Source organism: Talpa occidentalis, unplaced genomic scaffold (genome assembly GCF_014898055.3).
Source record: "Talpa occidentalis isolate TD23 unplaced genomic scaffold, MPIMG_talOcc4v2.1 talOcc4.9, whole genome shotgun sequence".
NCBI classification, from domain to species: domain Eukaryota; kingdom Metazoa; phylum Chordata; class Mammalia; order Eulipotyphla; family Talpidae; genus Talpa; species Talpa occidentalis.
In genome coordinates, this window is record NW_023605305.1 from 33,768,725 (window position 1) to 33,782,235 (window position 13,511).

The 13,511-nt window shown below is 38.5% G+C and overlaps 1 protein-coding gene across 2 annotated transcripts in view; it reads right to left on the reverse strand.

Annotated features, from left to right (window-relative positions):
- NDC1 (NDC1 transmembrane nucleoporin) overlaps positions 1–12,274 on the reverse strand; it is a 50,805-nt gene extending 38,531 nt beyond the window's left edge. For both annotated transcript variants that reach the window (XM_054690809.1, XM_037498378.2), the window contains exons 1-5: positions 11,841–12,274; positions 10,133–10,253; positions 8,476–8,577; positions 5,980–6,154; positions 4,522–4,660 (exon numbers count right to left, since the gene is read on the reverse strand). In XM_054690809.1, coding sequence (XP_054546784.1) covers positions 4,522–4,660; positions 5,980–6,154; positions 8,476–8,577; positions 10,133–10,253; positions 11,841–12,263 — 960 coding nt within the window. In that variant the 5' untranslated portion in view covers positions 12,264–12,274. The remainder of the gene's footprint in view (positions 1–4,521; positions 4,661–5,979; positions 6,155–8,475; positions 8,578–10,132; positions 10,254–11,840) is intronic.
- Between the last annotated feature and the right edge of the window lie 1,237 nt (positions 12,275–13,511).

A 13,511-nucleotide genomic window follows, 5' to 3' on the forward strand; every position in this document is an offset into this window, starting at 1 on the left:
AAGTTTATTCCAGAAACAAAATATCCACTATTTCTGTTTATATTTATGTTATACAGCATCTCACTGATATGAGATCAGAAATGGGGCAATTAAGCCATACTTACAGTAAAGGTTATCAACCTATACTTGTAGTAAAGACTATGGAGATGTGGTAAGTACAAAAACAACAAGAATAGCTAAGATTTTTTTTGGACACTTACCATGTATCTGGTATTGCTCTAAGCACTTTACATGCATTAATCTACTTAAACCTCACACCAACCTGAAGAAGGTTCTATTATTATTATTATCATTCCTATCTTATAAATGAGAAAACCAAAGCACAGAAGAGTTACGTAACCTAACCAATGTTAGCAGTTAGCAGAAGGAAGGTCTGAGATTTTAATCTGGGCAGGCTGGCATCACAGCCTGCAATCTTGTGTGTTTGAGAGAGAGAGAAAACACACAATCTTTATTTCAAACATTTGTTAAATACCATTAGGTTCATTCCTCAGAAAAAGTACAAAGAACACTCCCTGCAAAAACTCAGGAACCAGGTACAGAACAGAGGACAATACTTTAGTTGAAGCCTGACTACTGACCAGAGAATAGAGTACTAAAGAGACTCTGCAAAGAAAAGGAAATCAGCACAGCCTGTAATCTTACAGATAATGTATACCGCCTCTACACTAAACCTCATAAAATATTGTTTGTAGAAAAATAGGAAGTAGTGAAGAAGATACTAGCCTAGCAATGAGGAGACCTGAGTTCTACTAGTGTTTCCTCTTTCAACACAGAACATGGTAAGAAAGCTGGGGTAGCTCAACAACTCCTTGGTGAGTACCTTCCAATTCTAACCATCTAAGAGAAAGGAAATTAAGAAAATGTGTATGTTTTATTAACCAAGTATCGTTTGTCCCTTTCCCCCACCTGCCCCAAAAAGGCCAATGAAAAAACTTAAAAATTACTGCAAGAAATAAAACTACTGCAAAAAATCTGTGGAAAACTAACAGACGATGAACTTCCTAAAATTCTGGTCTTCTTTAATGCTTCTCAAACTCCTTTAAGGAATTTCAGAAGCTAAAGAACAGCAAAGAATTATAGTGCTTAGGTGGAGGTTATATCTTCATACCATGTCTACAGATTCCTACAGTATCATACAAAAACATCCAAGATGAGTAACTGGTCACTAACCATACAGCTTCAAGGACACTAGTCTATTCAAATATTTTCAAAGTGCAAGATGCCGAACTGCACTACTGTGCCCCACTGGGTGTGACCACCTTTGCTCCTTGACCAATTAGAAGGGTGTGGTTCCTACACTGTTCCTATTGCAGCTCTCACCTGACCCATTACAAGGGTCCAGAAGGGCCAGGGAAGCATGTAACCATTTCAGTAAACATGCAGAAAAATTCTAATAAACCCTGTTCTTGCTCCCAAATTGAACAGTCTTTCAATTCCTTGTTGGGATTCTTCTATGATATGGCTATAAGCTACTCTTTACTGAATATTTACTATGTGGCAGGCTCTAAATCATATCTCATTAAATACTTTGTTTCATTGGACTAAAGTTTGCCAAGCCTTGTCTTGGAGTGCATTCATTTCTTTGTCCCCTATTTCATGCTAACACTCTGTTTTCCCACATCAGTCTGTCATTAAGAATTTGATAAGGACAATGGAAGCAGTTTTAGTAGTGCAGATAGGCAAGTTTTTAAAAAAACAACTAATGGGCTAATGGCAAACTGGTTACAAGTAGATTTTAAAAGATCTAATTTTTCATATTGTCACATGAAAGAAGTATTCATTGTATATGTACAATATAAAACTATTTATGGAAATCCTACCACACAAAATACATGTTACATATATACATACACATATAAATGAACAGTAAAAAGTCTAAAAGTATATGAACTGGTCACAAAGGTTATCTCTGAGCCAAAGATTGTGACTGGTCACAATGTGGCTAAAGGGAACTTTCATTTTATCTATAGTGTTTGAGTATTTTATAATAAAAATGTTACCACTATCCTCTTGGGAAACTCACAAGCAGCACTAAAAATGACAATGATATGATGGCTATTACTGCCTATAAAAAAGTTTAATACCTAACACAGTCTGGTCAGCTGAGTGTTAAAAAAAGTAAACAGCTAGTAACAGAGGGCCTCCCCTGGTGGCGCAGCGGTTGAACGCTGGGCTGCGAAGCTGCCCACAGCCTCTGTGGGCAGGTTTGATCCCGGGCCACCGGGGAGGGTCCCACATGGCAGGACAGACCTCTCCTGTCGCGCCTGCTGCTCCCCTCAGCAGTGTATTTCTTCGTCAGTCTGCCTGTTCTGTTCCCCACTCTGGCTCTGGTGAATTCTCTTACCCTCCTGTGCTTCTGACTGTACCCAGTGCTTGTATAAATAAATAAATCTTGGGCCTCCCCAGTGGCGCAGCAGTTGAGCACTGGGTTGCGAAGCTGCCCGCAGCCTTTGCAGTACCGGTTCGATCCCCGGCTGCTCCCCGGCCACCGGAGGAGGGCCCCACATGGCGCACAGACCTCTCCTGCCGCCCGCTGCTCCCCTCAGCAGTGTGCTTCGGTCCTTCTGCCTGCTCTGCTCCCCGCTCTGGCTCTGGTGAATTCTCTCACCCTCCTGCGCTTCTGACTGTACCCAGTGCGTGTATAAATAAATAAATAAATAAATAAATCTTTAAAAATAAATAAATAAATAAATCTTAAAAAAAAAAAAAAGTAAACGGCACATCAAGCTTGCCATTTCCTGACAATCAATCCTGCTTTCCTTACAATTTAAAAGGGTTTAGGGAAGATACAAACTATGCACCATGCTTATTGGACTGATGAAAAAAAAGTTAAGGTGTCCTTTGTCCCCTTCAGTCTTCTGGGGAGGCAACTGTACCCACTTAGGCAAATAAAGATAGTTGCAAACTTGATGTATAAGAAACCAAGATCTAACATTTTAACTACTCTTGCCAAAATTCTCATCTTCCTCAATCCACTAAACCTGCCCAGCAAAAACCCATCCTCCTACCATGTCTAGGCTAGACAGCAGAAAAAATACCACTGCATGCTCATGGTTACAAGAGATAACCCCAAGATATATTTTGTCTAAATATTGACTGGCAAAATGTTAAAAGCCAACATTCTGTCAAAGTTGAATCTGAAGCCAAAGTTTCATCAGAGAATGAACTTTAGTGATGTAAGAATCTAAAACTTTATCAAAGGAAATTATAAGAAATGTGATCAAATTTTACACATTTGTCATCATCTGGTAGAAGCAATAATTCATCAGCACTTTCAATTACCAGACTGCCCCTGCACGCACGCTATTGTTCATCTGTGATGTCTGTATCATTAAACATATGTTTACTTTCAATGGAGGTCCGTAGAAGAGCAAGATGTTTTAGAGTATCTTGTGTTTTTTTTAAAATTTTCTTTTCTTCATCTTCTATATTCTTTATTATATTTAGGTCAAAGATGGATACCATGGATATTTCTGTACAGGATTTTGGAGTTGTCTTCCTTATGAAATTTTGAGGTGGCAAAGCTGACATATTCTGCTTTTAATGCATCTTTACAAAATATAAAGAACTTCTAAGTAACACTTTTTTTCATACACTCAGAGGTTGCAAGGAAGAAAGGCCAGATCCTTTCAGTTAGCACTATCTCCCTGCAAGGTGTATATTTTTATTCATTGTTCTCTTGGATCAAATGCAAAACCTTTAAAGCAGAACCCTAATCTATCACACTCACCTACTTTATACTCTTATGATGCATAGTTTGTTTATACATCCTTCCCTTCCCACCAGACTTGGTCCTAGTGGGAACTAGGGGGCTGGCTCTAACATTTTGCTCCAATGATCAGTTCTCAGCCTGCCATAGAGCAGGAAAGAAGCAAATGAAAGCTGAGTCAGGAATGTGAGACAGGCTGGGGACAGCCTTGATGCCATAGTGAGACATCTTAACCCCATCTTTCTCCTGTCAGAGGAGATGCTCTGAGTTCCAGAGACAAATCCTATGAGATTAGCAAATTTCCAAAATCCCTAAACAAAAGATACTTTAAACTGGCCGACTCAAATCAGTCAAAATTGTTTTTTTATTTATACATATCATTCCTTATTCTGAAAAACAGTTGAGATAGTAACTAACATATTCTATACTTACTTGTACATCCTCAAGCTCATGAGATTCTTAGATTCAAAAAGAAGCTGGCAGCTGCATAGAGGTACTTTGCATAAATTTCATCATCATCTTCCCCTAGCCCTGCTAGGTCACAGCAACTGCCACTACCTAGCAGGGAGGGAAAGAGTGGAGCAAAGTGGTATTCTGAGAGTGGCAGCAGGAAGGGAAGCTACAGTTCTCAAACATATGTTAAAGTCTCATGAAGACAAATATCTCCTCTCCAAATGGCATTCGGCGAATCTCAATCCTAAACTGATCAAATTATGCATTAATGATATGAGGCCAGTTATATACATATATACCAAGGCAATTTTAACTGTCACATTCTGACATAAGGTAATGTTCAACTGCTATTTTACCTGTATGATGGGAAATGGAAGATAGTTCATGTTGTTAATAAAATACAGCAGACTATAGCTATAGCCCATAAATGCTCCGGCCAATAAGAAGAAAAGGTGGTATTCATTTAAGCAGGTTGGTGCAGCAGGGTTATCTAAACTGAAAGGAAAAAATTAAGGTTACTAATTGAATAGTCAGGGACCCAAGTCACTATTTTAGGTTCAGTAAAGCAAGGTTTTGACTTACTCACTTAAGAAATGCCCCAAACTTTAACAAAATGGTTCATTTTGGTAAATGGTTCGTTTCTTTTTTTTTTTTTTAATTTATGTATGTATGTATACAAGAACTGGGGTACAGGCCAGAGGTGTTGGGGGAAGGTGAGAGGATTCACTAGAGACAGAGTGGGGAACAGAATAGGCAGACTGACTGAAATATACTGCTGAGGGGAGCAGCGGGCATATCAGGAGAGGTCTGCTGCGCCATGTGGGTAGCTCCCTGGCCGGGGATCAAACTTGTGGTGCAGTGGCTATTGATAGTTTCATAGGTTGCGTCTTAACCCCTTGCACCACCAGGGAAGCCTCTAAAACCCTTTTCTATGAAGCATGAGAAACTGACCATGCTCCTCTGGAAGTCTGATAAGGCTAAGTGTGTCACCTACAATAGTAAGTAACATTGCTTACAAGTTGGTAAACTACATCTGGACTAAAAGGAACTAACTATAAATAAACTGTATATACCTGATAGAGAAGCCATAACTTCTCTCTGTGTTCTTTCTCATAATTGGACATTCCTTCTGGTGACCCTTTTCACTAAAGAAAAATTATATTAGGGAAAAAACCTGCTTTATATAATAGTAACTGGGGGACAAAAGAAAATCAAGTATTCAGTTATAGTCATAGGACACACAATTATGCCAGTAATTGGTTTTGATTTTTTTAAAAAGCCAGAATAACCCAAATTGCAATCTGTATCAACACCATGTGTTCAAAACTTTATTTTATAAAAATATGCCACTAAAGGCAGTATTTATAATTATTTTTAGCTTTTTCCTTCTTTCTATCCATACTATCCTTCATTCTAACTCCAACCTAAATGCCACTGCCTCTGGGAAGCCATGTGTGGAACCTCTCTACTTTCTGAAATTCTGAGATTTTATCTACACATTCACTTTCTTTTTAGTACATCCTTAAATTCTCCTATCACGTCCATTTGTGTCCATGTCTTAATTTCCCTATTGTTCTCAACTCTCAAGTTCAGTCTGTGTATGAATCACTCATAAATCAACACAGCACTTTGCACAGAATAGTTTTAAAAAATTGTTGAATTCAACAAACATAAAACATCTGATATATATAAAAAAGTATATTCTGTAGAAGTCTGGAAAACAAAGAATGTCCATAAATTAATAACCCACACCTGCCACTTTTGGTTTGGTTGACTATACAAGCTTCTTTGGAAAAAAACACAGTTAATATTACCTCTCAGTACCAGTGCAAGGTACCACGAGAAAACTGTATCGGCCCTTGGTTATCACTGCAGCACACCAAGCCATCATCATTCCCATTGCAGCATGAATAAATGAGTGCATGAGCTGCTGAGGATGAATAATCTTCCCTATCAGTGCCAGTCTGGAGCAGGGAATAGAAGGCACAACTGCAAAAAAACACATTACAGTGGCTTCGTAATTTCAGCACAGGAAGTCAGGGAACCTAAACTATTTCCTCTCATCCTTGCTCCAAAGCATTTGTCCACAAATGCTCCCACGGGCAGGAAGAAACCCAGAGTCAATGTAAAATACAGTACAGAAAATTCTAAATTAAAAAAATTTGAATAAGGATTGAGTACAGAGGTGCACATCCACATGTACACAACCAAAACAAAGAATCTAAAGAGTGAATGAAACCTAAGAACAGTATGATCAACACTTTGCTTTATTAAATTCCCTGGTTGCTCAAACAGTACCTACCCTGGCACTCTTCAAAGTGCCATAAAAAAAATAAACATTTTTAAAAACTAGCTCTTCAAGGGACTATGGTGATGGATCACAAGTGCTATGGTGGTGAGACAACTATGGGGACTACACACCTAAGTGGTAAAGTCAAATTTGTATAAAAATTATCAATGATGTAAGAAAATAAACAAATTTAATAAATTTTTTTTAAAAGGTAGTGCTTGCCTTCCAGTATTTGAAATGGTCAATACATAATCCCTCTGACAAACAACAAACCAGGTAAATACTGACTAGGCTGAAAACTAAAATAAATGCTTGTATAGGAATTTCTAATGCCTCTCTCATAATCTAAAAGCATTTTCTAGAATTGAGTTAGGGAAAGCAGTGTGGGTAAGAGATGAGGGATGCTGATCTTTGAAATCAGCTAGCACAGGGTTCCCAGACCTAGCTATGTAGGTTTTCTTTCTTACTAGACCCAGAATGAAGAGACTGTGGGAGGCAAGAAATTAAGAGTGAAGAGAGAGGGCTTAGGTGCTTTATACTTTGGGAAGAAGCTACTATCACTTCCTTCGCTTCAACAGAAATGCCCACGGGGCCTATGTCCATGCAAGTGAGTTATAATACTCTGAACATATCAAACCTTCTCAGTCTTCTAAGTCTCTTTATATGCAATACCTTTTCCTTGTTTGTCTACTTAATACAACTCATCCGTCAAGGCTTGGTTTATGTCTCACCTCCTCCAGGAAGCTCCCCAAGATAGGTAAGTGGTGTTCCTATGTACTCTCATACTACCCAGGGTATTATAATTGAGTATGCTCAATGTTTACTGTGTCTTTCCATTAACTGCAATCCTGAGGGAGAAAACTGGGATTGTACAATTTACTCTTATCCCCATACAATGCATGATTAATAGTAAATGCATAAGGAATGCTTGTTGAAGGAATGACTAGTCAGTTTTTAGAAATGACTGCCTTTGGGAGCTCTGGTCTGGGATATCTACATACAGATGACACAGGTATATGGGACAGTGTGTGAGAACACATGCTATAAGCCAAGGAGCTAGGAAAACAAAAACAAAAGCAAAGGGTATGTAATATAATATCCACAGTTCATTTGAAATTTTATGTCATATCTAATAAGAAACTACTGAAGACTAAAAAGAATGATGCTACAGTCAAAACAAGAAGTGTCAGAAAAAGCTTCTTATTGTGCCCTAAGGACAGACTCAAGGAATCTGAAAAGAGAAAATTAAGGAGAGAAACAGAAAAAATAAAAAGCTTTGCAATCTAGCAGGTGATTTCTAAAGGTAAAATGAATAATATTTTAAAGTTTTTTCAAAAATCGTAAAATTCTAGACTTTCATATTTGCAAAGGACTTAAGAAATGACCTGATTCTGATCTCCTACCCCAAAAAGGTATTATTTTTACAATATATCTGCTGAATTATCACCTTAACAACAGTTGTGAATTGTTAAAATGTTTTAAAGTTGTTTTTACTCTGGTAAAATACCCCTGAATAAAGTTTACCACTAAAGTCATTTTTAAATGCATAGTTCTGGGGCATAAGTATGTTCACATCATTGTGCAGCCATCACCACCAACAACCTCCAGACTTTTCCATCTTCTCCAATTGGAACTCTGTACCTACGAAACAATTTCCCATTTCTCTCCTCCCGCTAGCCCTGGCAATTACTATTATACTTTTTGTCTCTACGAATTTAAGTACTTTAGGTACATTATATAAGTGGAAAAATAGAATATTTGTTCTAAAAGATCTAAGTATTTTTTAAAACAGAGAAACTAGTACTCCCAATTTTAAGCTAAATCATTCAAAACATATTTTTCTACATACTTTAACATGACACAATTAAAATATGTATGTGTGTGTGTGTGTGTGTACGTATTATATAACTTTGACATGAGAAACAGCCTGTTATACAAACCCACATACAAAATGCATTGAGTTTGCCATTAGGAAAATAAATTTGGACATTTTTAAGGTGGTTAATATCTGAAAACTCACCTGCATAGAATTCCACATTGAAAATACTTATTATTACTATTACCACTGACAGCAGCAGGAGGTAAAAGATTACATAGGAACTATATAAGTCGTTGAAAGAATCTAAAACATAAGAAAGATAATTAGTGCAAGTTCATTCAGGTGTGTAGTTATATACAATAAACAGTATAAGAATAGGATTTGAACCACAACTATAATTTTAAGTTATCTTTGTTTTAAGAATTTACTCATATATACAGCTGACAGGCCCAACCAAATCAAGAAATACAGCATAAGATATTTGGACCAAGCAGAGTGCACCAAGCACCAAGTCCTTTAAAACTATATTATAATATCTTTCAGATGACTCAGATATTAACATCAGACAAAATACAACCATATGTAAAATATATTTCACATGAGAAACAGAGAAATACCAGTTAGTAGTATACCATGAAAGCTTCTTTTCAAATGAAAACATTATTTTTCAGATCTCTTTTTAAAAAAATGCAATTAGCCTCTATTGCTAAAATCAAAGTAACATTTCTGGTAATAGCATTATCTATAAATTATCCAAATGAGCGGAATTTAAAAAGAAACTTGATATTCCTGTAAAATACTAATACATCACATTTCAGATTAGCTCAATAATCAATATCCCATTTTAAAAAGAAGGAAAAGTTAAAAACCTGTTAATTATGCCTAAAAACTTGAGTAAGAGAAATGAAAACAAGGAGATTTTGCTGAATTAACCAAAACCTAATAATGAAACTAAACATTTTTTAAGGTACAATTCATTGACTAAAATTAATGAAGAATATTAGTGTGGAATGTTCAAATCCTAGTTCAGTTACTCATTAGTATGTGTCTCTGCACAGATTTTAACCACAGATTTTGCTGAATTAACCAAAACCTAATAACGAAACCAAACATTTTTTAAGGTACAATTCATTGACTAAAATTAATGAAGAATATTAGTGTGGAATGTTCAAATCCTAGTTCAGTTACTCATTAGTATGTGTCTCTGCACAGATTTTAACCAGAGTCTCAGTTTCCTCATTTATAAAATAGGAATAATTTTATATACAGGGTTGTAGAAAAGCTAAGTGGAAACATCCTTAAGATACTTAGCACAGCACCTGGCACACAGACAGGCAATAATTGGTAGCTATTAACATACAACATCTATATTTTGATGGATTTATCTCTTCCTTTTCATCAATTTTGCAATTAACTCTGTGCTCCCAGTCTTTAACTCTTTGTCTTTTCACCATAATAAAACAATAACGTATTCTTAATTTTAGGCATACTTTTCAAAAAGGACATGTCATATATTCTATTAACAATTTTTAGATAAAAGGAACAGTTCTCTTTCTTTAAAATCTCAAAGTAGCTCTCAAAAAAACTCATAAAATTAAGTTTTCATTTATGTCATCTTCTAATGACTTTTTTGGTTCATGTGATAATACATAGTTTCTGACAGGCTATTTAATAATCTTATATAATGAGAAGATGGTTTATGCTATGAAGGAAATGCCTAAAAATTACTTCAGAATATTTTGGCATGTCAACATAGGTAGGGAGTAACCAAAAATAAATTATTTGAAACATAATTCAATTTTTATGTTAAGAAGAAAAGTCATATAAATTTGTTTTCCATGAATTGAGTATCACTTACTTGACAGCCACTGTATAGGATGAAATAAATCAATGCTGCTGAAGATTATAAATACTGTAGTACAGATGGGTAGAAGCAGCACTGACCAAACAATACTTGAAATTATCCTCCAGCCCAAAACCTGTAATTAAACAAAAACACTCAATCATGAAGTCAGTTAAACTACTTTGATTAGGCAAACACTTCCTTTTCATACAGGATGTCAGGCACTAATATTTATATACAGATCACAGTCCATGCAGCTATAAATAAACCCAAATGGTTACCACTATTAATAACACTACAGAACACTGTGTTATCAGTGAAGTGATGCTTGTATTATAGTCTGGAGTCAGATGCACATTAGATAACACAGGGATGGGGAGAGGGGATTGTCTTATTAGCTTTACAACTGTATTTTATAGCAACTTATACTTGCCTCTCTAGTTTTAATTGATGTCGATATCTAAAAGCAGTATACATTTTATGGAAACTATCTGTATATGGTAATTGTGTTTACAATGACTAGATGCACACTCCCTAATGGGCAACAACTGTGTTGTATTTATGTGGAATCACCAGTGTATACCAGGTAAGAGGCAAGTTTACTGCTAAAAAAACGAATACAAGGAGAGATATTGAAGGGTTTTAAGCATGAAAGTAACAAATGGACATGTTTTGGAGGTAAATCACCCTTGTATTTGTAAAGTGGCTATAATGAAGATGAATCAGAGGGGACAGATTAAGACAGGAGGCAAAGCAATTAGGAGGCAGTCCAGAGCACCTGCCCAAGCCAAAGATTATAATCAGAATCTGAATGAAGGCAATAAGAGTGGGAAAGGAGAAAACAATTGCTGCCACATTTCTGAAGTACATTAAGTCCTCACTTAACTTAATTGGTAGGTTCTTGGAAACTGCAAGTTTAAACAAAAGGGCACCGGATAAGGAAATCAGGTCCTCAAACAACATAATATTGTTGTATGACTTTATTTGAAGACCTGCTGTACAATCTACAGGACTTCCGTGTAATAACACAGGTGGTAACGAATAAGTAATGCTTAAGGACCTAAGATTTGGCCTGGGATAGAGGGTAGATGGCAGTTTCAATAGGGATGAAGCGCTATCCTAAAAGGGATCTTATTCCGCTTTCTCGTTGCCCTCCAAGAATGGATGTAGAACCACTACATCCTGTATGATTCGACTTCAGCAAGGAAGTATCTCATCTCAGCCCCACAGTGCACACTTTCCTCTAACTTAACAAAGGACACCTGATCTGTTCACCCTGTTCCCAAGCCCAAGTCTCTACGAACATCACGCCACATTCTTTCCAATTCCAGATCTTCCCACTTCTCATTCCACGTAATTAACAAGTCACCTATTTTACACCCACTAAACACACCACCCTTGCATAAAACTGTGCCATTCCCTGCCCCAATTCCCATGCAGGTGTACCTTTACACGCACGACTAATCACACTCAGAAAGTCCCGCATGCAAACACCTGTAACCAGCTTTCTTCACCACGCCCCTACCATCCCACAACCACCTTCCACCCAAATGCCCCCCAAAACTGGGTAGTAAGTGCCTCGAGTGGTCCCCTTCACACGCGCTCCCCTCGCTACCCAAGTGCCCGCCCCTCCCCCGTCCAGAGCGCACGCGCCATCGGCGCTGTCAAGCCAGCCCCACCCCAGCAGCGTCCGACCGCGCGCCACAAAGCGTGCAGCACTCACGCGCCACAGAATGTCCCGCGACCCGCCCGCGCTGGGCCGACTCGCAGCGGTGGCCATGGTGATGGCGGCCCCTACTCTGAGCGGTGCAGCAGGCTGCCGGCCCGCCCGCCACCGCCGTTCAAAGGCGGGAAGGCCCCAGAAGGACCTCGTTGGGGCTGCCCCAAACGCTGCCTGAGCGAAGTACGGCCCAGGCCCCAGCCGATCCCTTAGCGTCTTCGTCTGGACTGGCCGAACATGCCAGTACCGCCCCGCAGACACGTCCCCTAAAGAGAGTTGGGACCTCAGGACCCGCTCTCTGGAACCTAAAAGGTCTCTCCGAAGCAGGGTCCTGCGGGCCACCAGAAACTGGGGGCGGCGCTGCATGCTGGGAACTGTAGTCTCCGTGGCCCTCCGGCGGCCAGGAGGAGAGGAAGAGCGTTGCATTCTGGGAGTGGCAGTTCCAAAGTACAGCATGCTGGGAGTCAGCTCTTGCCGTTGGTGCTCTGTGGCATGCTGGGAATAGCCGACTTGATTATTTAGAATTCTGCAGTTAGAAAGATCTTAAAAAATGATTTGCCTTAGTTTCTCCCGATTTTACCTTATAGACTGCCTGAAAGTGATACTGTACCCCTCTCCACAAACGTACTTACTAATTTTAGTGAAATTGAAGAACACTTTCCCTAGAGGTGCATTTGGTTTCCTAAGATCTGGTTTCTAGTTCCAGTTCTGCTGAGGCAGAAAGGGTCTAGAGGAGAGAATAGGGCAGGACTCAAGGACAAAATTTTTCTGTTCCATGGGCTGTAAATAAGAGGTTAAAAAAAGCCAATGACTCTAGGCCAGACATCTGCCATAAATGTCCTTGACACATTGTGGGTTGTTTTTTTTTTTTTTTTTTTTAACTAATATCCCCCAAATCTGTGCATTCCTGAGCTAGCTTTCCACAACTTACAAAGTTGGCTACTGTGGGGGAAAAGGAGTTACAGACACAGAAACAAAGAGGCACAGACCCTGAGGCCAGGCGGGTTCAAACCGGAACTGCAGCACACAGCCTGCAGAAGATATAACTCTGAGGGAGCCATGCATGACTACCGAGTTGCAGTTGATTGGGACTCACAATTAGCAACAATAAATGGACTTTAGCCAAGTCCATTCTCCTTGCTTTCTCAGCCAGTAAAGTTTAATTCCTTTGTTTTCAAACCCTAGTTCAAAAGCCTATATAGACCTATAGCTCTGGCACCTCAGAGACTCTCATGCCCAGAGAGGTCTTTCCTTTCCACCGATCAATAAAATCCTGATTCCTTGTCTGACCTCACTAGTGTCTGTTGAGTCTTTTCCTATTTTGACTGAAGGGTCTCAAGAACACTTTCCTGGATTTGGGAGCATGATCCCTCAATTCCCAACAGGTGGAGTAGTGGACACAGCTGGTTCACTCCCAGGTTATCTGCATATGTTGTTGGAGGGTGGGGTTGGACTGAGAGACCCCCAGTTACCCTAGCATTGTAAAAACAATGCTAATTAGTACCAGAAAACCTCAGGGAAGAAATAGAAACATTATATAGAAATGAAAGTTGAACTAGAAAGAACTTGAGTAAACAAAACAACAGTAATGGCATAAGAAAGGAAGGATTTTTTTTAAATCAAAAAGCAATGAAGAAACAAAAATGACTTTTAAAAAAGCAATAAATAGCAAAG